Source organism: Podarcis erhardii, assembly GCF_964252035.2.
Source record: "Podarcis erhardii genome assembly, chromosome: 6".
Classification (NCBI taxonomy): Eukaryota; Metazoa; Chordata; class Lepidosauria; order Squamata; family Lacertidae; genus Podarcis; species Podarcis erhardii.
This window is the reverse complement of record NC_138510.1, coordinates 61920951-61944279: the sequence shown is the minus strand read 5'-3', so window position 1 is coordinate 61944279 and position 23329 is coordinate 61920951. Positions and strand designations below refer to the sequence as shown.

General features: G+C 40.8%; 1 protein-coding gene and 1 long non-coding RNA gene across 10 annotated transcripts in view; one reads left to right on the top strand and one right to left on the bottom strand.

The window, feature by feature from the left end:
- The window catches only part of KANK4 (KN motif and ankyrin repeat domains 4), a 64975-nt gene extending 52218 nt beyond the window's left edge, over nt 1–12757 (top strand). For 7 of the 8 annotated variants that reach the window (XM_081867140.1, XM_081867136.1, XM_081867138.1 and 4 more), the window contains 5 exons: nt 817–904; nt 2149–2368; nt 5596–5738; nt 6697–6897; nt 10205–12757. In XM_081867140.1, coding sequence (XP_081723266.1) covers nt 817–904; nt 2149–2368; nt 5596–5738; nt 6697–6897; nt 10205–10306 — 754 coding nt within the window. In that variant the 3' untranslated portion in view covers nt 10307–12757. Of the gene's footprint in view, nt 1–816; nt 905–2148; nt 2369–3750; nt 3883–5595; nt 5739–6696; nt 6898–10204 lie in introns of those variants that run through there. The other variant, XM_081867141.1, reaches the window with a different exon arrangement.
- On the bottom strand, nt 12599–22277 carry LOC309344674. 2 transcript variants are annotated; one of them, XR_014157839.1, is made up of 4 exons: nt 21992–22277; nt 16019–16091; nt 15715–15858; nt 12599–14608 (listed from the first exon to the last, which is right to left on the bottom strand). It is a non-coding gene; the product is annotated as an uncharacterized lncRNA (long non-coding RNA). The 2 variants fall into 2 exon arrangements; XR_014157840.1 differs by lacking the exons at nt 12599–14608; nt 21992–22277 and adding an exon at nt 18861–18980 and having other exon boundaries at nt 15317–15858.
- Nucleotides 22278–23329: the final 1052 nt, after the last annotated feature.

The window sequence follows — 23329 nt, the reverse complement described above, 5'->3', positions numbered from 1 at the left end:
TAAAAACCGAAACAACCACTACAAAGAATAGGTTTAAAAGCAACACAAGGTGTACACCTAAGAGAGCTGCAAGAGCTCGTTGAAACAAAAATGCCATCAATTGTTTCCAGAAAGTACAAATAATGGATCCCTGATGTATGTCAACAGGGACACAGTTGAACAGAACGGGCAGGCATACGGGAGGCCCTGCTCTGAGTGTTTCTGGTAGTTTGGAGACTTGAAAGTGAAACACTAATGCAAAACACAGTAACCTCGGGTTAAGTACTTAATTCGTTCCGGAGGTCCGTACTTAACCTGAAACAGTTCTTAACCTGAAGCACCACTTTAGCTAATGGGGCCGCCTGCTGCCATCGCGCCGCCAGAGCACGATTTCTGTTCTCATCCTGAAGCAAAGTACTTAACCTGAAGCAGTATTTCTGGGTTAGCGGAGTCTGTAACCTGAAGCATATGTAACCTGAAGTGTATGTAACCCGAGGTACCACTGTATAAGAAACAGGGTAGTTTCTCAAGTAACCTGTATTTATTACATTTATATCCCACCTTTCCTTCAAGGAACTCTCCCCCTCCTCATTTTATTCTCACAACACCCCCTGTGCTTTATGTCCTGCATTGAACCTTTCAATTATATAGTTGCATATATATAAAAAAAGAGTTATTGAATAGTAGTAGGGGGCAGAGGAGCAGTTTTGCTATAAGGTCCTTCCCCCATCAGTATTCATTTATTTTTCCTAATCTTATTCTTAAAAAAGAGAAGAAGCTGTGTTTTTGCACATATTTTTTTTACAGTGAATCCACAAAGATGTTTTTCGTTTTCAGATTTAAACCCTCTACAGATTTTCTGAAAGGATGCCAGATCTTGAGCAAACACCTGCCAGAAATAAGAACCACAAAGGACACATTACTGGTACTCATATTTTTCATGTTGTATTTTGAGCACCTCTCTGTTTCAGCTTAACTTAAGAACCTTCTCAGTGATTATTTTTGGTTAATGGTCGACTCAGAGAATAATAGAATTGTAAAGTTGGAAGGGTCATCTGGTCCATTCCCCTGCAATGCAGGAATCTTTTGCCTAATGTAGGGCTGAGACCCACAACCCTGAGATTAAGAGTCTCATGCTCTACTGACTGAGCTGTCCCTGGCATACTAGTGCCAGCTTTTCACTGATGTGTTATGGTTAACTTCCAATTCCCTATTTTCAAAATCTAAATTAATGAAATGCTAGTTTTGATAAATGGTGTAGGGAAGTAAAAGACACATTTCCCCAAATAAAGTTTGTTTAAATGGTTTATTCATTTGCAGCAATCAACCATAATAAAACCTCTTCACATCTTAAACCCATTGCATTTATCATCACAAAGCAGATGTCAGGATAGAACTTGGGGGGGGGGGGGAGGTTACATCTGTGGGCATCTGAGGAGACTGAGACCTGTGGGCTTCTAGATATTAGTCCTCTCTGTACTACATGGTTGGCTCCCATTCATTCGGAGTGTACAGCATTGTGTATTAATACACTTTGCTAGATTGTATCCAGTGTTACTAACTGGGTTGTATTCAACATTAGCTATTCTCAGAGTAAGCCCATTTATATTAATGAATATGACTAGCTTCAGTTCATGAATTTCAATGGGTCTACACTTAGCTGGCCACAACACTGCATCTCTCAAAACTCAAATCAGTCCAGTAGCTACTGAAAAGATGTTGTGCTGGTCTGCTACCATAGCAGGATTTCATAACAAGGCAAGTTTAAATATGCGTAGATTTATTTATTATGTCTCAGTTATAGATTGCTTTTTGCAGCCCGCCCAAGCAGAGGAACAGCACATTAAACTATAATAGAATTAAAATTCAACAAGGCTGGGGAGCATGCAGCCATCCAGATGTTGTTGAACTCTCCCATCAGCTCTAGCAGAGGTGCTCTGGCAAGAGCTATCATCTCATCTTTGCATTTCACAGTGCTGCTCCATGGAGGAAGTTTGTACATAGAGCAGTACGTTACTATATGGACTGGAATCTGAGAACTTTCTTGGTCCCCAGAGGTGAATGGGAGGCACTAATGGTTTGGCTGTGAGTTTCAAGCACAAAAACGTTGTTAAAGAGTTTGGAATACCCTCATTGTTGGACTAAATCAGCTGTCGGTCTCTTTTTTAGAGGCACGTTTTAAGCACCATCTGCCAGGAGTGGTTCCGAATCTCAAGCAGGAAATCCTCCAGCCCTGAAATTGTGGCAGCTTACCTCCAAGAGGTTGAGGCAATTCATCCACAGTTAGAGAATATAATTGTGAACTTGGCTGACGGGAACGGCAACACAGCACTTCATTACAGTGTTTCTCATTCCAACTTTCGGATTGTGAAGCTTCTTTTAGAGACAGGTAAGAATCCCTTAATTGCTTTTTTGGAGCTGAAAATTATGTCCATTTGTTCTGCTTTCAGCACTCTCCCTGAAACTGCTTTTTCAATCTCAGTTCTTAGGGCCCAACTGGGTACTTGTTTTCTTTCCCCTTAATTGCGGTGATCTTCTCTCTGGCTTTCCTACATTATGCTTTGATCTTGTCCACACTCTGTAGCAAAGAGGGAGCTGGCATTGTGTCTTGATTTACTGCTCTCTGCTTATTTTCCTTTGGTGTATAAAAATATTTATATATCATTATTCCTTTTAAAATATCATAATGATTGACAACAATCATATATAAAACCATGTAAAAATGTAAAATCAGAATTTGGTGATTACAGAAGGATAGCTTCTTAATGGCCGGCATAAGCTTGGCAGCATTCTTGAAGGACTCTTCTGTTTGAAGGCCTGCTCAACCCAAATTGGGTTGAAAGATAAAGAGCATTAGAGGAAGGGATAACAGGGGCCTTGAAATTGCCCATCAACAGTTAGCCCCTAGATAGCACACTGAGCAGGCACACAGGTCACACTATGTTGAGATGCGCTGTATTTCCATTTATGCAGTTAGATCTAAATTATGTATGTGGTAGGTATATTTACTTATATAAAGGGTCAATCAGCCCTCAAATATAGATATGGCTGACTTCTATTTATTTATTTAGGATACTTACAAATGCAACCTTCCTCAAAAAGAACTCGGGGTGATGTCTAGGCAAATATCTAGGCAAAATGCATCCAAACATAGCTAAAAACGTGTACAAACTAAAAACAAGAACACCTACTATAGCAAGTAATTCAAACACAGATACATGCATTGTTGCTAAGGAAGTAATCTTCTATTCATCAGATTGCAAAAGAGTTCTAAAAGTGTTTTCAGTTGACACCTGGAATCCAAAAATTGTGGTAGAAAATTACAGACCTCTAAGGCGCACGAGCATACCAGAGTTAGGCCTCCAACACACGCTCTTCTACACATCCCCTCACCCCAAATTTGGGGGGAAACTGTGAAATATTCTATGCTGTAACATTCACAGTAGGCATGACTGTACTTCATAATCGAGGATTGCTACTTATAAACTGAAATGTGAAGCTAGAGTTCAGCAATAAAAACTGCATTTTAAACGGTTGGCCTGTCAGGTCAGATGTGAAAGAGTAAAATGTCCTACAAGATTTTTATCCAGTAAACATGCATGTATTTTCCAGCAAGAAGAAAGAAGCTCTTTGATTTCCTGGTTGGCATGACAACCTGTAAAATGTTAGAAGAATGGCATATTATCATATGTGTCTATAAATCAATTGTTGCACTAAGACTTCCAAGCCACCCCAGAATATTGAAACAAGGTTGTTTTGTTCTCTTGGTAGATGCCCCCGGGCAATTATATTCAAAGCTACACACTGAGTTTTAAATACTAACTCATTTCAAGTCTATGAAAGAAGGAAAATAATAGCATGCCCTGGAGTTCTAGCAATGATGCAAACCTTAAGAAAAACCTTGCTGCTCTGCCTGGGCGCAACTCTCCAAACAGAGGTCTTTGCCAACCCTGCTGCTTCAGATCTTTTGTTTGGAGAAGACACTGAACCTGGGACTTTATACATGCGAAGTATGTGCTCTACCACTGAACTTCTTTCTTCCAGTTTCTTTCCCATCCTTTAGTCACCTATTTCCTTTTGCATACCTACATCTTCCTTTGAAGTTAAGACAGCCAAGGTCTGATGCCAAGGTGTATGAGGAAAACTCTCACAATAAGCCAGACACAATAGCCTTATTCATGCTGGGCATCACCCACGGAACCAGGGGCGGGGAATGCTTTTAGCCCTGCCCTGAGGAATTCTTCCAGAAGCAACCATGCCTTGCCCTACGTGTGTGTAGGGCCTCTGCATAAACAGAGGACACCTGCTTGTTCTGGTGTCCTGATAATGCAGAGGCCCCACACAGGAGCAAGAGCTTGAATACTGTGTTTTCTCTTCAGACAAGTGTGGGTGACGCACATGGCTATTTGAGGAAGAGGAAGCAACATCTATGGCAGCGTGAAGGGCACAACCCCACTCCAAGTAATCATGCTAATGCCCTCCACGTGAGCAATCTGTGGCTAGGGCTAATCAATGTGTATTTCCCTTTTTCTCCCAAGGTAGCCAGCTCCTGTTCCCATATGCCTTTCTAGCAAATCCAACACATAGTGTACATATTTAGTACAAGGCATATTGAATAAAATATCATTCTCCATAACCAAGGTATTTTACGCCTATCCCCTTATAAACTGTCTTGGGTCATATACAGGCCACCAAATTTCTCTAGGGATGAGAGGAAAGTGTTGTTAGGACCAATTTGCACCTTCTGAGACTGGCGTAGGGATTTTTTCTGATGCAGTATCAGTAAAGTATTGGTGAAATTGCTTCATGAGGGGGCCCAATGACCTCGCCCCCCCCCCCGCCAGTGTTGTCAGTGAATGTAGAATGGACCTTGTTCTGGTGTGACAATGAGCTGAATTGAGCCCCTGATTTTGCCGTTTATCCCATTTGAGCTTTTGAGTCTTTTCCCTTAAACTGTCCAAACAAGTCAAAAGCTGAAGTGAGTGGAATGATCATTATTCCAGCATAACAAATTGTGCAAACGGGGTCATGCTTACAGAAGGCATGCATGGTCCTGACTATATTCTGAGAAGCTCTAGAAAATGCAAGGAGTGTGTTCCCTTCTGTCGCCATAACTTCTCCATGTTTTGTTTCCAGAGTCTTTGCTCTAACAGGAAGCTTGCTTAGCTCTGGAAAATACATCCCTCTGAATTTAAAATTCAGTGTGTTAAAGCCTAAGGAATATGAATTAAAGTCTTGGTCTTCACAGTTATCTGTACAATCTGTTGCTGATTGTCTTTTTAAAAAACATATTCGTGATAAATATTTATGTGTTTAAGGCTGCAATCCTGTACACGTTTACATGGGAGTAAATACCAGTGAAAACAATGTGGCATACTTCTAAGTAGACACATATAAGATTGCACTGTAAGGCATGTTTTGGAGGACAGCTCTCATCAGCCCATGCCAGCTAATTTCCATTCATTGTGGAGCTAATTGTAATCTGGAGGATTACGCATTGGTGAAGGCTGATCTCTGAGATACAAGTAAATTAAATAAGAATATTGCTTCACGTGTCTTGCGCTTCTTTGACTCCTGGTAGATATAGATAGATGAAAAATGTTGCCTCTTGTTTAGGTGTCTGTGATGTGGACCATCAAAACAAAGCTGGGTATACAGCAGTAATGATCACACCACTTGCATCAGCAGAAACCGATGAAGAAATGGACGTGGTCACGAAGCTCTTGAAAGAAGGCAATGTTAATATACGGGCAAGTCAGGTATGCTGAAATGTGTCACTACATTTTGTTTTGAGTTACAGAAACCAAAAGGCTTTTTTATATATAAAAAAGGGTATCATGGGTATCTGGACTCATAAAACGTTAATTTAACGCTATTGTGCTGAAATGTCAGTCTTTGCTTACACGATCAAGATGCCACAATATTTGTAATAGTACATAAGAACATAAGAAGAGCTTGCTGGATCAGACCAGTGGCTGATGCAGTTCAGCAGCCTCATCTCACAGTGGTTGAACATTTGCCTGTGGGAAACCAGCAAGCAGGATTCGAGCACAACAGCACGTTCCCCTCCCGTGGTTTCCAGCATCTGATCAGAAGCATTGCTGCCTCCAATTGTGGAGGCGAGCATAGTCATCATGGCTAGTATGCATGTATTTGATTACACACAGTCCTTCATCATAAGATCTCAGTAGCCATAGGTATCCCTGTCCTCCATGAATTCATCTAATCCTCTTTTCCATACCTCTGCTTACCCTCAAAATCTGCTTCAGAAGGGTTGGTGCTGTAAACAGGGTCTCCTGTATCAGACTTGGCTAAATTATTTTGCTCATATCTACAGACCAACTAAATTTTATCAGCTTATCTTACATTGCTGTCTTAGAGTGGCTACATATATTTATCAGCAGGGAGATTATGAGCATTTTTTCTAATCTTTTTCCTTCCCATAATTCAACAAAATGGCAGCCACAACTCTGAAGCTTCATCGGAGATTGGGCAACACAAAAAAATAGCTTTGAGAGAATGAAGAAATGGGAGTACAACATTCACTAAAGAATTGGAGTGCACCATGTTTTCATGTCTTCCATATATCCTTCACCATCTTGGACCATTTTCCTCCTTAAAGAACAGGCTACAAATGTTGGTGATTTTCTTCACTGAGAGAATAAGAAATAGTATACAAAAACTAATTTTCTCTCTCTTGCTTCTGATTTTTTCTAGGGAGGCCAGACTGCCTTAATTCTGGGGGTGAGCCATGATAGAGAAGATATGGTGAAAGCCTTGTTGTCATGTGGCGCTGATGTAAACCTTCAGGATGATGCTGGTTTGTCACCACTGATGGTTGCTTCTCAGTATGGTAACATCGAAATTGTGAAGCTTCTCTTGACCCATCCAAGTTGTGATGCTGCATTGATTGACAAGGTGAGAGAAATGAATGCTTGCCAAATTATAAGGACCCGCAATTTCAAACCATGTTAAAACTAAGCTTGCTGTTAAATACTATCTCAAACGGGTTTTAACATAAAATTTGGGAACCAATAATGAGGTTTTTTTCTGAAATTGCTAGCAATCTTATAGAAATTAAGGTTTCTTCTGACAGAGCAGCTCTTGACTTGACTTTCGGATCTGTACAAAGGTCCTTGTTAAACAGTGTAGTTCCTAAGCTAACTTCTGCTCACTGTCACACAGCATTATGAGTTTTTTTAGCTGTAGCGTGCATGCACAGGCCAACTGTATGTGTTTCTATAAGAATACGGATCCCATGGTGCAGTACAACAGTGAGCAAAAAGTGCTTGAGAACAATGTATGTAGTGACTGTTGACTACAAAACTCATGATACAACAAGACTGATGTACAGGGACGCATGCTGCGGTCTGGGAAAACAAATTTTGAGGTGAAATCTACTGCTCCTTAAAAGGCAAATGAGATTCCTGTCTCATTTTCCTTATAAATTGAGCAAAGGTTAACAGGCTGCTGCCTCACACACAGGCAGAGGTTTACTGAGGGAGGATCTAGTTTTGAATGATACCATTTATTATGATTGGCCGAGCTGTGCACTTGTCTACAGGTCAACCAATTAAGTTGCTATTGGGACTGGATCTCTTGGGATTCATAAGCTTGTGTCCACCTTTTCTCCTATCCTTGCCAATGGCATTCCAGTTTTTGCCACTCACTCTTAAAACCTAACCTCATGAGCTGTTGCTAGCTGCTGCTTCCTTGCAGGGCTGTGAAAGAAAATGCCTCTGTCAATGATTGGCCTATTTTTAGCCAAGATACGTGTACAGTGGTACCTCGGGTTAAGAACTTAATTCGTTCTGGAGCTCCTTTCTTAACCTGAAACTGTTCTTAATCTGAGGTACCACCTTAGCTAATGGGGCCTTCTGCTGCCGCCAGAGCACAATTTCTGTTCTCATCCTGAAGCAAAGTTCTTAACCCGAGGTACTATTTCTGGGTTAGCGGAGTCTGTAACCTGAAGCGTCTGTAACGTCAGGTTAAGAACAGTTTCAGGTTAAGAACGGACCTCCAGAACGAATTAAGTTCTTAACCCGAGGTACCACTGTATTCTGTTTGCCACAACTCTTGAGCACAGAGCTGAGGATACAGCAAATTGTATCCAAACTGGATAGAGCAATTTTAGATCAATCTTAAGGCGAGTAGCAATATGCCATAAACATATTATTTTCAACCTAAGGGGTGTGAGATGGGCTTAAAATGGCTCTAGGGGTTATTTGGATTCTTCAAGACTCAAGCGGGGAGTTTCAAATTATTCTCCTTTTACCCACTATTCAATAAATACTGAACATTGAGGTCTCAGTTTTGAGAAGAGTCAATTTGCATTAGTTTTCAGCTTACCCTATAGATGATTTACACAGGCCAACTTGCGGTTATACAGCAAGTTGGTTTGGTTGACCTCCCTGACCCATTTGGTTTGTATGCCCTTTCAACAAAAGAAGTGGCCTGTTTAAGATTTATTTTGTGTGTACTGGTCTCCCTTCTACTTCCGCAACATGGCCACAGTTCTCCTGTTGTTACTACTACTTAGCAGCCACTTCTTTAAATTAGTGTAGGCTTAAAAAAGAACACTTTGGTCATTTGAGGAAGTTTTTGATAAATACTAACAGCAACAGATAGGCTCTCTATTCCTGTATTTCTACAGGGCTTTCAGAACATCCATTGTCTCTGAAATTCTATGGCTTAGCAAGAATTTGAATCACTTCCTTCTGTATTATAGGGAGTAGCTGCCCTGCCATGTTAATAAAATCCAACTGGGAATTTAGGCTTTTTAATGTTTAGATCAGGGGTGGGGAACCTATGTCCCTGCAGATGTTGACTGCAGTTTCCATCGACCTGAGCAAGCATGCCCAGTTGGCCATAGGTTCTTCACCTGACCAATAGTTTCTTAGGGAAGTGTCAGTCAAAACCTACCAAGCTGATCTCTAGGTAATTTATCCTGAGTTGATCCAATGTGGCATGAATTCAAATCATATGAAAAGTACCCCAGGTAGACTAAATCTGCAGCAGTTTATCTCTTTCCATTGTTTAGTTTACATCACAGGAAGAAAGGTTTACTTATGCTGGCAGAAACTAGAGAAAATGCTATAATTAATTGGATCCAGATGTGTCCCATCAAGCTTTGCCTCACAGTGAAACGGCCTGGTATTTAAGCAGAATTTCCAAGCCAAACAACTCTTGAGGCAGGGCTGTGACTTACAATAAGCTTTTAACTGCATGTACACAGATGCAACTGGAGACCATCAACATCGTGTTGATTCCACATAAAATTTAGTGCTAATTTGCTATTATAAAGGACCTGCTCTGTTAATGAGCAATTCACTCTGCTGTACTGTTAGAAGACCTGGGGGTTTTCGTATTTGGTTTTTGTTTTCTGCAAACTGAGACTTGTCTTGTGCTCTGTCTGCCAAAAAGTGGGGTCAATAAAGCAAAAAGTGATTGTTTGCAATACTTCAAATACCTAATCCGGAAGGCTGCCATTGAAAGATGCTGATTCGTAATTGCTACGAAATCTCACCCAATGGGCTGGGAGTCTTTATGTCAAAGTCTGCCATTGTTGGCATCCATCTGTCTCAGGAGACAATGGAGTGTACCTCTAGAGGTGAAGTCAAACCACTGGAGAATCACAGCGCCTGCTGTGGCTGCAGAGAGCAATAAATTTTAATTGCTGCTTTCCACATTGTTTTTGCTGCATTAGCAGCACCAAAGTGACCTCTCTGGGCGTAAGCCTGGGCAGTGTGTAGGCATAGCTTAGAAAAAATAATGTGCTTGCTCCTTTGGAGAAGGTGCTCTGTTGTTATAAATGTGGGTGGTGGTTTCTTTTATTCTTTATTTAACAGTATGTACAGCTTTAGACTTACCGTATTTTTCTGTGTATAAAACACCCCCATGTATAAGACGCCCCCTATTTTGGGGGACTAAATTTAAAGAAAATGAGGGGAGATGGCTGGCAACTTCCCCTCCACACCATTGCGGGAAACACGCACTTCCCACTGATGCATGGGGGGGGGGGGAGTTGCACGCCCACCAACCAGATGACTGGCAGCCCGCAGCTTACCCCCCCCCCCCATGCCACTATCCATGTATAAGACAACTCCAGTTTTTTGACATGATTTTTGAGTCAAAAAACTTCGTATAATACACAGAAAAATATGTTAAGTCTAAACGTAGAGTGCTGGCATAATAATAATCTCCTTTTTTTCTTTCCTTCATGTAGGCTGGTAATTCTGCTTTGTCCATAGCTTTGAAATCTGCCCACACGGAAATTGCAGAGTTCCTTCGGAGCCACATACAGCACAGTCGGCCTCTGAATACATAAAGTGATGGAATAGGAAACAGATAACAAAAGACTCATTATTTTACCCAGCTCTGTAACCAATTTATATGCCCATGATCATAGCTGATAACTGCTGATTTCTCTACTTACGGAAAGGCAGAACTATGTCAGCTATTTGCATACATTTCTAATGAATGAGTCACTCCCTTAAACCTGCTTTTATAGCCTTAACCTCTGACCAGTGGCACAAATAATGGTTAGATTATTTCATTGCCTTTTCTTAATAGTAATTACTTCCACAAGTCAAGTTGTCTTGTCTCTTCTTCAGCTTTGAGCTTATCTTTTTTTTGTTTCTCAAAGCTTGAATAACTACAGGGAAGCAACTAGGTTGGGCATAGTTCTACATTTTCGAAGACCAAGGACATAAAGGATAATGTGCTTTCAGGTATGACATCACCACCACACCAAAGCTGCCCAGGTTCAGTGAAGGTACAAGTAATATGGAGCAATTCTGAGATACTTTAAGTATCTTGATAGCCCGATGCTGTGTCAGCTTGTACTAACTTCAAATATATTCTCTGTACCTTGTGAATAAGGTAACACTAGGAAGTCTTCCTTCCTGCCCAGTAAATCTTCCTCTGATTCACTTATTTTTGTTCTAAGCCTGTTGTTGCTGCACAGCCCATTGACTGCTCTGTAGGAAAGTACCAGCCTTTCCCCCTGCTGCATCAAAGCATCACATCAGGGACAACTCAAGAGTGCAGTAGCACTGATGGTTGCTGTTGGGCTACGGCTATGGTTTTGGCCTGATCCCAGTACAAGGGCACAAATTAGTACCAATTCTTAGTACCTCAGCAGTCATTACAAGAGACATTAGTGTGGATGTGTTTGTCAAAAGGGCTTGGATTCAACCACAGCAGAACTTGAGAGTTGAGACTCGAGAGATCCCCATTGCATGAGCAGAACTTCATCGACAGAACTTTGTATCCTACCGTGCTGTTGCCATCACGCCATGCTTTTCCAGGAGTGTCTCATTTTATGCAATATGTGACCTTGCATCACCGCCCTATCTGTTTCTCCTTGTCGCCCACCACTGTGGATAGCAGATGTTCTGAGACAAAGAAGAAGAATACACAGCACGACAGCATCACATATAGGGTAAAACTAGACATTACTGAGAAGAAAGGAAACTAAGACACAGAGTTAAAGTATAGTTGATAGTCGTTGATTTGGCATTTGGTACCACATCTTTGGGTTGGGCTGTGAAAACAGATATTGCTTTTCAAATGACAGTCCAGCATATATCTCTTAAAGCACATGATGTTTCCAGTTTGTCTACAAGCACAGCAGGAAAGCAATACTTTTTTGGAGTAACTTTAGATAATGAGTGTTGTTTGTAACCAGCTATCTTAACGCATGTCTCAGTTAACTTGTAAGTTGTACTGTGCTATTTATTACTATTGATTTCTATAAGTACCGGCAGTCAACATTTACTCAGCATACAGCTACAAATATAGATTGGCTAGATTATGTACAATATATATCTTGGTTGTGTTTGGTTTCTATGGCTCTGATGCAAGAAGTCATAGCTAATTATTTACAGAAATAGTTGAATGTATTGGATCCAAACACACACACATTACTTCCTGTATATTCACAGAGCACAACCATCTTGTTTTTTATCCCTTTGGAATTATCATATATATGGCTTTCTTACGTTTTTTTAATTGAATTTGAATTAACCAGCCAAGAGAAAGCTTTGAAGTATATTTCTCACTGGAAGTTTGGGCACAATTAAGATACAGTGTGCTTTTTCATTTTTTTACCAAGCTAAGTATGTAGAACAAAATGACTTGATCATAAACTTCCTCATGAGAATTATTATTGTTTAAGATATTTTCATAATTAGGTTCTGTAGAGCTATTTCTGATTATGGCTTCATATGGAAGGTGCCTTTTGGGCAAACATCTGTTTCATCAGGCTAAAATGCTGGAAATCCCAAACTTGGTAGATTGAAATCTGTTGTACTAATTTATCTGCCATATTGTTTCATTTATTGAGTAACCTTCCACCCACAGGGTAGGCAGAGTTCTTCTGTGGGCTCTGGCAGCCTTCCAGAACTCACTACAATGCACACACATATGAAGATCTCCCTCAAATTCCCATTGCTCAACCACAATGAATAACAAAAATACCTTCCATAATCCAGAAACGGTGCAACCAGTTCCTCATTTCCAGTGGCGCCTCCTCTTTTGAACAGCAGCTTTGTCAAAGTGATAATTTAAAGTTCATCCTCATTAACTTGCTGTAATATGCATCTGCTTAGCTTCTCTGCCTCAAATTTATCCTGCAAATCTTATGCTGAAAACTAGTTAAACTGGGGTGCGTGCATGTCAGATCACTCTTGCTTAACTATTTGGGCTGTCTCTGCTATGAGCAATGTTTTGCAATGATCCACCATTTTAAGCAAATAAATGGAACTGTAAAACAGCAGTCTTCTTTGCTGCATGATGAACTACGTTTGAAAATCAGGTGTGTTACGTTAACTGTGGGATGAAGCATAGGGTTCTTTTCTGCAAAGAAGAAAGTCACAGAGCTCTCAGTGCATGCACACATTTCTTTAGGGCAATGCTAAAGAAAATCTCATGATGTGGTCATAGCAAGTGCAGGAAGCACTAGGGCTTCTCTGAGGAGAAAAAGGCAGCACTGAGGAGCTTCCCTCAGCACTATTTCCCTGATCAAATTAGCTGTTTTGAATGATTAAACAAAATGCAGTGGTCCTGATCATTGATCTCTTGCGTCATGAGTAATTTGGCCCTGTAACAAAGCCATTTATGGTACTCAGTGGCTGGGCCCAGATATGATGGGAAATTATGGTTTCCCATTATGTGCATGTGTTGTAGCAATCACAACCTCAGCTTTGTGTGCCTGTCCCTCATCTCTCTTGTACCAGAAGAGGAACTACTACTTACCGTATTTTAAAGTAAACATTGTTCCCTGTGACGTTCAAACCCAGAGAACTGCAAAGGCTTTTTAATACTATGTTTAGTGAAAGCAATTCGGAATCAAGCTATACTTTCAGAGAGTGGCTTGTTTTCAAACTATATTTTCGACAAATCCATAACCTGTATAGGTTGCCTTATTAACAGATCTGAAATTTGACAAATCATAGTTTCCCAGGTTTGAACATCACAACAAACAATGGTTAGGATAAAACTAAGTGGCGAATCCTCTGCCATGTGAAAGGGGAGATGGGAAGACTTGCAACCCCAAGGCTTAGCACAATTCACTCTCATTGCAGGACATTACTTGCAAACCCAACCAGTATTACATACGTTGGGATTTGACATGTACCTAGCAATTCTATCCGACACTTTAAAAATGAATACTTTCACAATAGGGTCTCTATTTTTCTGTCATGACATAAACTCTCATGGCATGGTAGTCATAAATGAAACAAAGCTACACTTGTTGGATTCTGCATGCATGCTCCTGTTAAGGCACAGCTTCTGTAAGAAAATAGGCAGAAATTTATTTTTAGCGTCAATGGGATGGAGAGGGGATGCTGCGAAGTGAAACATCACATTTGAGCAGTTTGAGTGTGGATCACACACACACACACACACACACACACACACACACACGACAAAGGAGCTCCCATCTGCAATAAACCTTGAAAGTAATTTGGGGTTTTAAAAAATTATTTTGCGTCCTGCTTTCAATGCTTTAAATGAACTGACATTATCATTTATAGTAACCTTCCAGGAAAAATAGAATGAGACTTGTGTGAACTTTGTTGTACATTACTATTAAAATTAGTCATATAACAAGTTGACAGAGCCTCTTTTTAAATCTGTGTAAGTCTGTCCTGATTGCATTGATGGGAAACTTTATAAAATGGTTAAGTAATGCCAGGTTTGATAAAAGCAGTCACGGGCTTTGAGAGGTAATCAATTAATGGTCCAGCTCTGTAGGGCTGAAACAAGCACAAAATCAATTTGAGAATCCAGCTGAGCTGTCGAAATAAACTTATATGCGGTGCATTCTGAGGTAAAATAATGGTGACCAAAGCAGAGTGAAGAGATGCTTTTAAAAAAATTAAGACTCTTATTAAACAGCCCTCATTAAAAATAAAACGGGCTTCCATTAGTCACACAATCTCTACAAAGAACTTGAATGAAAATTAAAATGCTCTTGACAACTGAATGGACTTTTCCATCTGCACCACCCTGCCCCTTATTTACCTCTTCTTTCTTCACTTTCCTCCACACCTTCAGTCGGAAGTGATCCCACAAAAAATACTTGCTTCAGCACCAAGTATGGAGCTAATGGTTGCAGTTGATTCTGTTGCTCAGGGGCAAAAAAATGGACTCTTCACATAAGACATCAGTTGCACAACTCCCAAATACCCTCAAGAAAACAGGACTTCATGCCTTGCCCTTTTTTTAAGGGCTCAGATTGAGCATTCCTTTCATTACTGTCCTCCAGGAAAAACACACACAGACACACAAGTCTGTTGTAATCATTAAAGCAACAGGAGGTCATTCCACCTCACATTCCATTATCAATAGCAAGGCCTGGGCTTCTTGTAGGAGGCACACACAAAACCTGGGACCCACAAAGCTGGATATAGCCTACAAACACCATATGAGGATCCAACACAGTCAAGCAAAAGAAATGAGACAGAGAGGCAGCTAAAGTGATACTCCATTTCATAATGAATAAACTAGAGAGAGAGAATCGAAGATCCTCTCAAATTCACAAATGGCAAATTTGTGAATGGGTCTACTCGGAGTCTGATTAAAGGCATAGGGTTTTATCGAGCTTCAGTTGTACTCTGAGTAGACCCACTGAAATTAGTGGGCATGACTAACGGATCCATTCTGAGCATAACTTTGTTGGTTAAAACCTGCAATTCATAAAACTATATAATGCCGTCAGATAAATGAAAAAGTATGCTATGTAAAAACAAAAGAGTGCTGAAAATACCACTTTTGGAAAGGCCACGGCTCAATGGTAGCTCACATGCTTTGAAAGCAGAAGGTGCCAGCTAAGGCCAGGAGACACTCCTGCTGGAAACCCTGGACAGATGCCACCAGTCAACTGGATGGACCAATGGCGGCTTCACTTCACAAAAGTGAAACATCAACATCAACCTGGTACCAGGTTGATCAGGAGTCTATTAATTTGCACAGCATATCTGACTGTTAAATCCTGGTAGAAACTCAGTTCATTGGTCCATTTTGGTTCACCCTTATTTACTGGAAACATGAAAATAGAAAAAACAACATCTATTTGTTCTGGTTATGATGGATGAATGCTGCCAATGGCTCGATTCTAATGATGTAGATGTATGAGTGGAAGTTGCTTCTGTTTGTGCAAGGATGTGTCCCCAAGTTTTTTGTAATCTCCCTGCACCCTCTACTTTGAATCCCTCCTATGCAACCTACCATGCTGTTCCAGATGCACCTGCCAGCCCTCAAGTGCAGATTTTCAGGGAGCCCAAGGTCACTGCAGATAGAAGGAGGAAGCAGAAAAGCCTTGCTCCATTCAAGGAATGGAAGTTCAAGTTCTAGCAATGTCTTCCATTTTCCCTAGAAAGGTTAAAAAAAAGGAAAGCCAAATTTGCTGTTGGTAAAAGTGAATGACAATTCAAAATACACTATCATTCACTTTATTCAGATAAATAAATTCCTTGCTTGCAGATGAATATACGGTAATCTGTTTACAGTCCACCAACCACAAATGCTTTACTTGTGAATAGTAGCCAAATTCCTCTGTCAAAACCCGCTGATAGCGAACTCCTGATGCAATTTCTCTGGAGTCACTAAAGGGAAAAAAATAAATTCAGAATTAAATATAAGGAATCCATCTGATTGCATCCCTATATATGATAGCTAAATATAGTGTGATTGCCATCTCTAAATAAATATTAATTCTGCAAAGGCCTACGAACCTAAAATGTACCCACCAGGCACAATTCTATTTTTAAAACACCTACAGGACTGATTCCCAAAAACAAAAGCATTAAAACCTAGTCTCTCATCGAGACCCTGTGGTTATACACATGTTTAATGTAAAAAACAACAAGCTTCATGTTGCAATAGAAAGTTATCCATTACTGGCCCCTCTGTGAATGTGCCTGTACTTGTTTGAGTGCTAGAATTTTAAAATCATATCTTAATGTTTGCATTTCACAAGCTAAGGGACATCTAATGCAAGCTTTCAAATTTTACTTTAGTGTTCTAAAACCTGAATCTAGAAGTGAATTCCATGTTGTGCCCATGTGAAAAATGTAATATTTCCTTGTTTTCAGATATTTTCAGGAAGCAATTAGTAAAAGTATTTAAAATATACTTCTTGCCATCCTGGTTATTTATTATACTCTGAAATGCCTGTGGGCAGCAAATAGAATTATAGCATTTGCATCCATATAAAATTATACAGTCTATAATATGATGATTAACAACATCTGAATGACCTCCTTCAATTTTGCATTATGTAAGCCTAATATTGTAGCACAACCTAATATTGTAACCAGGGCTTTTTCAGGGGCAACTAACAGGAACTCAGTTCTGGCACCTCTCAGGTGGGCGCCAGTGCCATTCCAAGAGAACAAGGGAACTCTGCGGATGTCAATTGGAGATGCTAGAATTCTTTATATTGATCTTACGTTTGCAGTTTTTATTTGCACTTCAGAGATACTATTTAGCCTTTTGTTGTCTACAGAAGTGCTAACCTAAAGTATTTTTCTACACATCATTTAGTTTGATTTAATGTTTGAAAAGAACTGTCTTAAAATCCCAGTTATTGTCTTAAGACAGTGTAAACACTCAAGTTTGGCAAGTTCAGAAAGAAGGCTGTTGATTGCTAAAGAAATATAGTTTAATACTGTGCTGTATGGCAACAACAATTTAGACACTGAATGGGAAGGAGCTCATTGAAGGTTATTTATAGGCCCATCAGTCCTGTAGATTAACTTCTCTGTGCAGTGAGGAGCAGAAGTAATTTATCAGTTTTAAATATATCTTTATGATGACTTGCTCACTACATAGCTTTCACCAGTTCAAATGGCTCAGCAACAACATTACGTACCATGGATTAATAATAGTCACACTGTCACAATTGCACATTAATTTATACATCTGTTTCATGCTACAAATACCTAAAGGGTTGTCCCATGAAAGATGGAGCAAGCTTGTCTTCTCCTGTTCCGGAGAGTAGGATTCGAACCAATGGATTCAAGTTACAAGAAAGGAGGCTTCAACTAGATGTCAGGAAGAACTTTCTGACAGGGCTGTTTGATAGTGGGAGAGAGTCCTTGGGAGGTGGTGGACTCTCCTTCCTTGGAGGTTTTCAAGCAGAGGTTGGGTGGTCCTCTGTCATGGATGCTCTTAGTTGAGATTGGACTAGATGACCCTCGGAATTCTACCATTCTATGAAATCTAAATGTTACAGAATCGTAACTGTGACAGAGAGCAAATACCTTGATCCAATAACAGAAACATGTACGGAGACAAATAGGTGACTAGTTGCACAAGAATGTAGATGGTTGGTAGGTAGGCTCATTTAAACAGGATGCTGACAGAGCCTTCCATTCAAAGCGATGGATATATATTATATCCACCCAGATGCACATCTGTATAGTAAGTACTGAAATAGGAACATTCAGTTCTGTTTATGTGCAGATCTCTGGCGCTGCACTGGTCGCAAAACAAGTAGTACTTGCAACAAAATGTTGCACTTTGAAGTGTTCCTGTTACGGCTTGTTAACTGGAACTTGCCCTTTTCCCAAGTACTCTGTTCCATTCCCCCCCCCATTGTGATTTTGCATCTCTCCCCCAGCGCACACACACACACACACACACACACACCCCTCTACCTCCAACAGCCAATCAGCATTTTGTGGCAACTGGGCTCCTTGGTCTGCTTTCATGAGAGGGGATGTATGACTCCCTCAAGGTGCTTTTCTAAATACTCTTTGTACTCCTGCACAGTGCTATTTTTCCTAGAAAAAAGAGGTGCTGGAACTCACCAAGAATAGCTTCCTTGTTCTCTTATAATGGCAATGGCACCTACCTGAGAGGTGCCGGAACTGAGTTCCAGCTGAAAAAAAGCCCTGCTGCTTCACCCAAAGCCTGTCAATACCTCCTTTTGTGGATGGGAGTGTTTATTGGAAAAAGCACAGAAAGAAGATAATAAAATGTACTTCTCATCATCTGCAATGGTCTGGTAATTAAAATGGTTTTTTCTTAGACTTTAAAATTGTATGGTGTGTGTGTTGTTTGTACACACACCCACACCCACACACCCTACACAGAGATATAGTGTACTGTCTTGCGTATTTCTTTTCCATTTAGGAAGGAAAGTTATACGTATCCATTTTGATAAGGATGTGTACACCATAAATTCAAAGAATATTTACTGCCTCCTCCCACAAAAGAATACAGTGGTACCCCGGGTTAAGAACTTAATTCGTTCTGGAGGTCCGTTCTTAAGCTGAAACTGTTCTTAACCTGAGGTACCACTTTAGCTAATGGGGCCTCCCGCTGACGCTGCACGATTTCTGTTCTCATCCTGAGGTAAATTTCTTAACCTGAGGTACTTCTTCTGGGTTAGCGGAGTCTGTAACCTGAAGCATATGTAACCTGAAGCGTAGGTAACCCAAGGTACCACTGCAATGGGGAAAGTAGTTTGTCAAGGGTGATGGGAACTGTAACTCAGTGAAGGGGGAAACTACATTTGCCAGTATTCTTGCAGGATGGGGTGTATGGTGTGTATGCAGCCAAGGTCATAGCTATGGGCTGCTCTACTTCGCTTCAAAATCACCACAAGCAGCTTATCACTTGCCAATATTTTGAAAAGAAAACCTTTCATTTATACATGCACACTTCATAGCTGACACAACATGTATGCATTCTTGGATATCCTAAAACTGAGTACAAAATGTCTCATGTGAAACAGCCCTGAGATCAACAGAACACATTACAGCCACATTGTCCAGAAGGTCCCCCTATCTGCTTTGCTGAAAGGGGTTAGGGGGTGGAAGCACCAGACGCCCTCCTTAAAAGCAAGCAGGGTGGTTGGGGGCAGACTGAAATGGAAGAGCTCTCCCCCAGCAAGCTGTCATGATATAAACTCAAAGATATGCCAAGAATGCAAACGTCCAATCCACGGCTTACTGTGCGGTCTCCCTGAGTCTTAGACTCCACAGAAAAGGCAAGAATGGCAGGGCCTCTGACTTAAAAATAAACAACAGAAACTGGCCCCTTCTCTTCCCAGTGTATTTTAAAGCATAACAACAGCATTCTTTCCACTCAGGAAATAACAGCAAAAATGACAGGGGAGGAGAAACAACTTTCTAGCACTACCTAAGCAACTGCAATGCTCAAGCCAGTGGCTTTGTGCGTCAAGGCCCACTGATAGAATAGGAGGATACAGCATCTGGTGGTTTTTTTCTACTTCAGTTCACAATTTAACCAGTTCTTTTGTAGGGCCGTATCACATAAATGAGAGTCTCGGCATCCACAAACAGACAGAAAACACACAGATATTCTAGATTATAAAGTGAGCTTCTTTCCACTTGATGACTGCCATATCAAGCAGCAGATGGCATGTGTCAGGTCCTGTGCACCACATCACATCACCACAAACACGATGTCTTCAACTGGAGTCAGTTCATACATGATGACTTGATAAGTCATCAAGCGCTTATTGACCAGGTGACGTGACATCACATGGACATACAAAGCTCCCTTATCTTGAGGCAGACCATCGGTTCATCCATTACAGCAAGGCCTACACTAGAGGTGGGCATGTTGCGGCCCTCAGCCTAATTTCATATGACTCGGGCTAATTTCAAAAATCCTCTACAAAGAATCAGTTCAGACCCCCAGCAAGAGTGATCTGACCCTCCCTTGGCATTTTGCTGGGGAGAGAGAGAGGGGGGGGCACACCCACTTTCAGGTCTGGCTCCACCCACCACTAACAGGCTGTCTCTGATAGATTACCACCAAGGACGCATGGCTCTTGACAGAAGAAAAAAAATGATTAACCCACCCCTGGCCTCCACTTCCTTTAAGCAGGTTGCCAAGGTCTTCCATCCTGTGGCTCAGCTACATACTAGTGAAGGGGGAGTAATTCCATTCAGTTTGCATTTAAAGCCAAATCTGTCAAACTTGCACAGCCAACCTTTGAAATTTGTACTTATCCAAATTTTCTGATGCAGTTTCCCAGCCAAACGGTGTTTACAGGAATGCATATAATGTACTAGGGATGCATGTGCATAGTTTTTTTTTTTTACATTAGTGATAATAACATACAACAATGCAATACATTAGGAGACAATGCTTGCAAAAATGTGCACATTAGTCAAAACTGCATTCAAAAATGTGTTTATCAAGAGAAATTAGCACTAAAATGCTGAGGATTTTTTTTTTTATCAAAACGCTTTGGAAACTGAAGTAGAAATGTGGAAAACTGAATTTAAGATTGAGAAACTGAGAGAACCAAAATTGACAGATCCTGCCATCCCCACCAAGGATTGAACCTTGGCAAGAAACCAAGTACCGGTACTTTGCTCTGGCACCTGTGCTACGGGTCCTCTTCCTGAACTTACACATCAAATAATTTTCATGCATGTGGAAGCAAGCCTCATCTTATAATAAAAAGTGGAGCAACGACTGCCTCTAATCGGCACCTGAATGTATATAATATAAGGTGCATACCAAAGTCAGGGTACATGCCAAGATCATGAGGCCATCCAGGAAAAAGGAGGTTATTAATGTTTTTCAAGATCTAAAGAGGTCAATAGCAATGATGAAAATATCTCAGGATGGTGGATACTGCCTGGCAACCACACCACACACTGGGGTCTTAAATAAGATAATAGTGAGACAGAGAGGTAATAATTATAAATCCCTCCGGGTTCTATCACAGAATCACGAACAAAATGTTATCATTTAATATCTCTTGGCTTCTCCCATCTGCAGAAATCAATGTTTATTGGCTTACAGTGCAGAAATATATTTAGTCAGCAGGGTTTTGTTTTTAAAAAATCTAAGTCTGCAGCTGACATCATCATCTAAATTGTTGAAGAAGAATAAAGCTGTCCACTGTGCAAGAGGGAAGGGGAAGTCCTCAAAAGTGAAAACTGAACATGTACTTTGACAACACATCATGCAGCTAAAACACATTTCCAAAGGGTCCCCCCTTTTCATTAATAAACTGATTCGGAGCAAAACAATAACTATTGCGGAAGTAGCCTAACCACATTGAGGAGTTATGAGTTGATTGTTCCCAAGCATTACGTATATAATGTAGAGACTCTGCACCACCCAAGGTTGGCTGATATACTCTATGAGGACAATTGAGAAAAAAATCAGATGAGACTGAGATCCATTGAAACCATTTGGACCTATTCACTTAGCTATTTCTGAATTGTGCTGTTGTGAATACCGACACAGAATTTTCACAACAAAATTCCATCCCCTGTAGCTGTTTTTTTGGGAGGGGTGTAGCCAGGACTGGGACACACCGGGGCAAGCAGACGATAGGAAAATCATAGAATTATAGAGTTGGAAGGGAGCATGAGGATCATCTAGTCCAATGCCCTGCAATGCAGGTATCTTTTACCCTACATGGGGCTTGAACCCACAAGCCTGAGATTAAGAGTCTTATGCTCTACCAACTGAGCTATTCTAGATGGTTTGGGAAGGAAGTACTCACAGGGTGACAGACGATGGTGAGGGGCTGGAAGTCAATGCACAAGAACCAGAGCAGCAAGACCCATCACCAGAGTCAGAGGGGCCCCTGTCTCCAAAAACAAGGCAGACTCTGAAGCATAGGGAGCAGCAGAAAAGACGTTCTAGGAGGCTGGGGCAGCCTAGCTGGCCAGGTGGGGCTCGCTATGTGATTCCTCAGCTAGAGTAGACTCAGAACAGGTGAAGGTCACAAGCCTCATCAAACACAGATGCTGCAATCAGCATACAAAGAGGGAAGCAGAGCTGAGGTGCTGTGTTTGCTCTACTGCCCCTGTTGATAGACATTGGCTTGGGACTGTGCTTTGGGTTTAATTCTGGGCTGTATCCTGACTGCTGTGCTTCAGACTTGGCTACATGGATTGACCCTGGACTGTGTTTCCGGACCTTTGGACGTTGGACTTGCTGCCAGGTAGGCCAGGGGTTCTTAATCTTCATAGTTCATAATCCTGAAAAAGAACATCCAATCTCCACAAATAGTGTCATGTAGATGTGCAATTTGGTTACTAAACTAAAGCGTTATTGACACTTTAATAAGCTAAAACTTGGTGCTTTGGTCTTTGTCAACAGAATGAGCCAGGCAAAAGGGGTGAATGCTTATTTTTATTGAACTTGCTTTCGTAAAAAGCAAAGGTAGTTGTGTTGGCCAATAATAAAAAGTCCAAAATCTGCATTAGGCCTTTCAAATTGCACACAAAAGAAGTGTGCAAGCTTCCAAGTCCACCAAAACCCTTCATCAAATTAGAGGGTGAAGAAAACCCCAGGGTGGCATTGTTTTATTTTGGTAAGCATGTGCAGTCTTCATACAATTTGACTAGAAAACACTAGTCCAAGAAGAAGAAAAACTATTTCAGTTTATCCGTTTAATTCACCAGGCAGTGGATGCTTTTTGTATGCAATTGTTTTGTGTGGCTTGCCTGTACTAAATGGTGAGTGTTGTGTAAAATGTTGTCAATTGCTCCACCTACTGAAATTTCTGAAGAATGAGACGCAGGGCTAAAAGGTTATTACAGTGCAAGCCTATTCTGGTCTACTAAAAAGGAGCCCCATTCGATTCAAAGAGACTTACTCCCACAAAATCATTCTAGGATTGCAGTCTTAACAGGATATGGATTTCTATCTATACAGTTCTATGCAGCCTCTTTAGGCATAGCCCTTACAATGTTACTTATATGATCACAAAATATATTGCCAAATAAAAAAATACCAAACATTATAAGAGAACAGCAAAATTTTCATGCAAAATGATCCTAGGTTTAATCCCCAGCATCTCTAGGTAGGGCAGGAAAGCTTTCTGTTTGAAACC